This window comes from Cyprinus carpio, chromosome B5 (genome assembly GCF_018340385.1).
Source record: "Cyprinus carpio isolate SPL01 chromosome B5, ASM1834038v1, whole genome shotgun sequence".
Taxonomy (NCBI): domain Eukaryota; kingdom Metazoa; phylum Chordata; class Actinopteri; order Cypriniformes; family Cyprinidae; genus Cyprinus; species Cyprinus carpio.
Genome location: NC_056601.1, coordinates 31031600 through 31033579, shown reverse-complemented (window position 1 = coordinate 31033579; position 1980 = coordinate 31031600). Strand labels below are relative to the sequence as shown.

Sequence of the window (1980 nt, the reverse complement as noted above, 5' to 3'; positions counted from 1 at the left end):
GGGAAGTTTGGTGATATACCTCACTCTGTTCTCTGAGAACCGGGGTTACGCCAGTAACATTACTTTCTCTTTCAAACAATTGCTCGGTATCTCACTATGGGAATGATATAGCCAACTCCCAAAACGCATGCTTTCTGAAGCTGCCGAACAGACCCAGCAAGAACGAAAGATAACCTTTCAATTCTCCAAAGAGCCAACATTGGGAACTGCATGAGCCATAGAAGGTGCAGTGACATCCACACGGTAAAATCTGATAAATGTATGAGGGGAAGCCCAGCTTGCCGCTGCACAAATATCTCTTACCGAAATCTCCTTGAACAACGCCCACGAGGTAGCCACAACCCTTGTTGAATGAGCACTTAAGCCCGCTGGGGAATGAAGACCAATAGATGTATAGGCCAGTTCAATCGCCTCCACCATCCAATGGGAAAGGCGCTGTGAGGAGATCGGCTTACCCTTACGTTGAATGGTCCAAGATATGAATAACTGATCATTCTTCCTGAGCGATCGTGTCCTGTTTTAAAGCTGAAAGCTGAAAAGGAATAACTCCTTTATGAGTACACCAGTCCTCAAACACTCGCCATTTAAGACCATACAGTGAGCACGGTGATGGAGCTCTAGTGCTCTGGATAGTTTTTATAACCTCCTGCGGAAACCCATATAAATTTAACCCTTCATGGGTTCGTTCCGGGTGTGGATGAAAAATCTGCCTCCCCGCTTGCGACAGCATGTCCTGGCGCAACGGGAGCGGCCAGGGCTCTCACTGAAGGAGCTGGACAATCCCTGCCACCCACAGCCTCCCCAGCCAATGAGGGGCTATCAGAAGGAGAGATAATCCGTTTTCTCTTACTCTTTCTAGGGTGGGAGAAATAAGACTCAGCGGAGGGAATGTGTAAAGCAACACATTCAGCCACGGGTGCGCCAGCGCATCCACACCCAAAGGCGCATTTTCGTCCCTGAGATAGAAATACAGCGGTCACTTTGCATTTGCCTGCGAGGCAAAGAGATCTACAGCCCTGCCATAAATCCCCCAAATCTGATCCACCACCTGCGGGTGGAGCACCCGTTCTCCTTATAAAGGGTTGCCCCTTGACAGGAGATCCGCCCCTACATTCAGGACTCCTGGTACATGCGTCACGCGCAGTGAGCTGAAGTGCACCGCGCCCCAGACAATCACTTTGCGCGTTAGATTGTGCAATTGTAACGAACGTGTTCCCCCTTGGCGATTGATATATGCCACCACTGTTGTGTTGTCTGTCCTGACCAGAACATGAAACCCTTCCAAGAATCAGAGAAAATGTTTCAGGGCCAGAAAGACTGCCACTCAACTCCAATATATTTATGTTAAGTTTGCAAAGCTGGGGCATCCAGCGACCATTTAACGATCTGCCCTGAAAAACAGCCCCCCAGCCAGACAGAGATGCATCCGTTGTCACCACTTTTCTCAGAGACATGCCCCCCAAGGGAATCCTTGTCTGGAATGAACAGGGATCTCTCCACTGATATAGAGCCATCATGCAGTCTGCGTGTATTCTTACTCTGCGCGTTAGGTGCCGACGAGGACATAGAATTCTCGCTGCTACCCATCGCTGGAAGTCTCTCATTTTCAGCAAACCTAGCAGGACCACGGACAGCGACAAAGCCATCATGCCCAAAAGGCGGCGACAGGTCCTGAACAATACCAAATTCCCCTTGCAAAACTGGGCCAGGCACTGATAAAAAACCATTATCCTCCTTTTCTAGAGCATAGCGCGGTATGCCACAGAGTCTATCCGTAAGCCTAGATACTCCTGAGACAGAATCAGCTGGCTTTTGGCATAGTTGATTCTGAAACCCAGACTCCTTAGATGAGACATGAGCATCTCTGTGTTCCGTCCCGCCACCTCCCGCGAGTGAGCGCATAACATATAATCGTCCAAATAAGTAGATATTCTGAGCCCCTTGTGCCTCAGTGGTGATAACACTGTCTCCATCGCTCTA

General features: G+C 49.4%; 1 protein-coding gene across 1 annotated transcript; it reads right to left on the bottom strand.

Annotated features, from left to right (window-relative positions):
• Nucleotides 1-674: 674 nt before the first annotated feature.
• LOC109090184 lies at nt 675-1778 on the bottom strand. Its single transcript, XM_042723453.1, has one exon. It carries the CDS (start codon nt 1725-1727, stop codon nt 675-677), a length of 1053 nt encoding a protein of 350 aa, XP_042579387.1. The 5' UTR covers nt 1728-1778.
• Between the last annotated feature and the right edge of the window lie 202 nt (nt 1779-1980).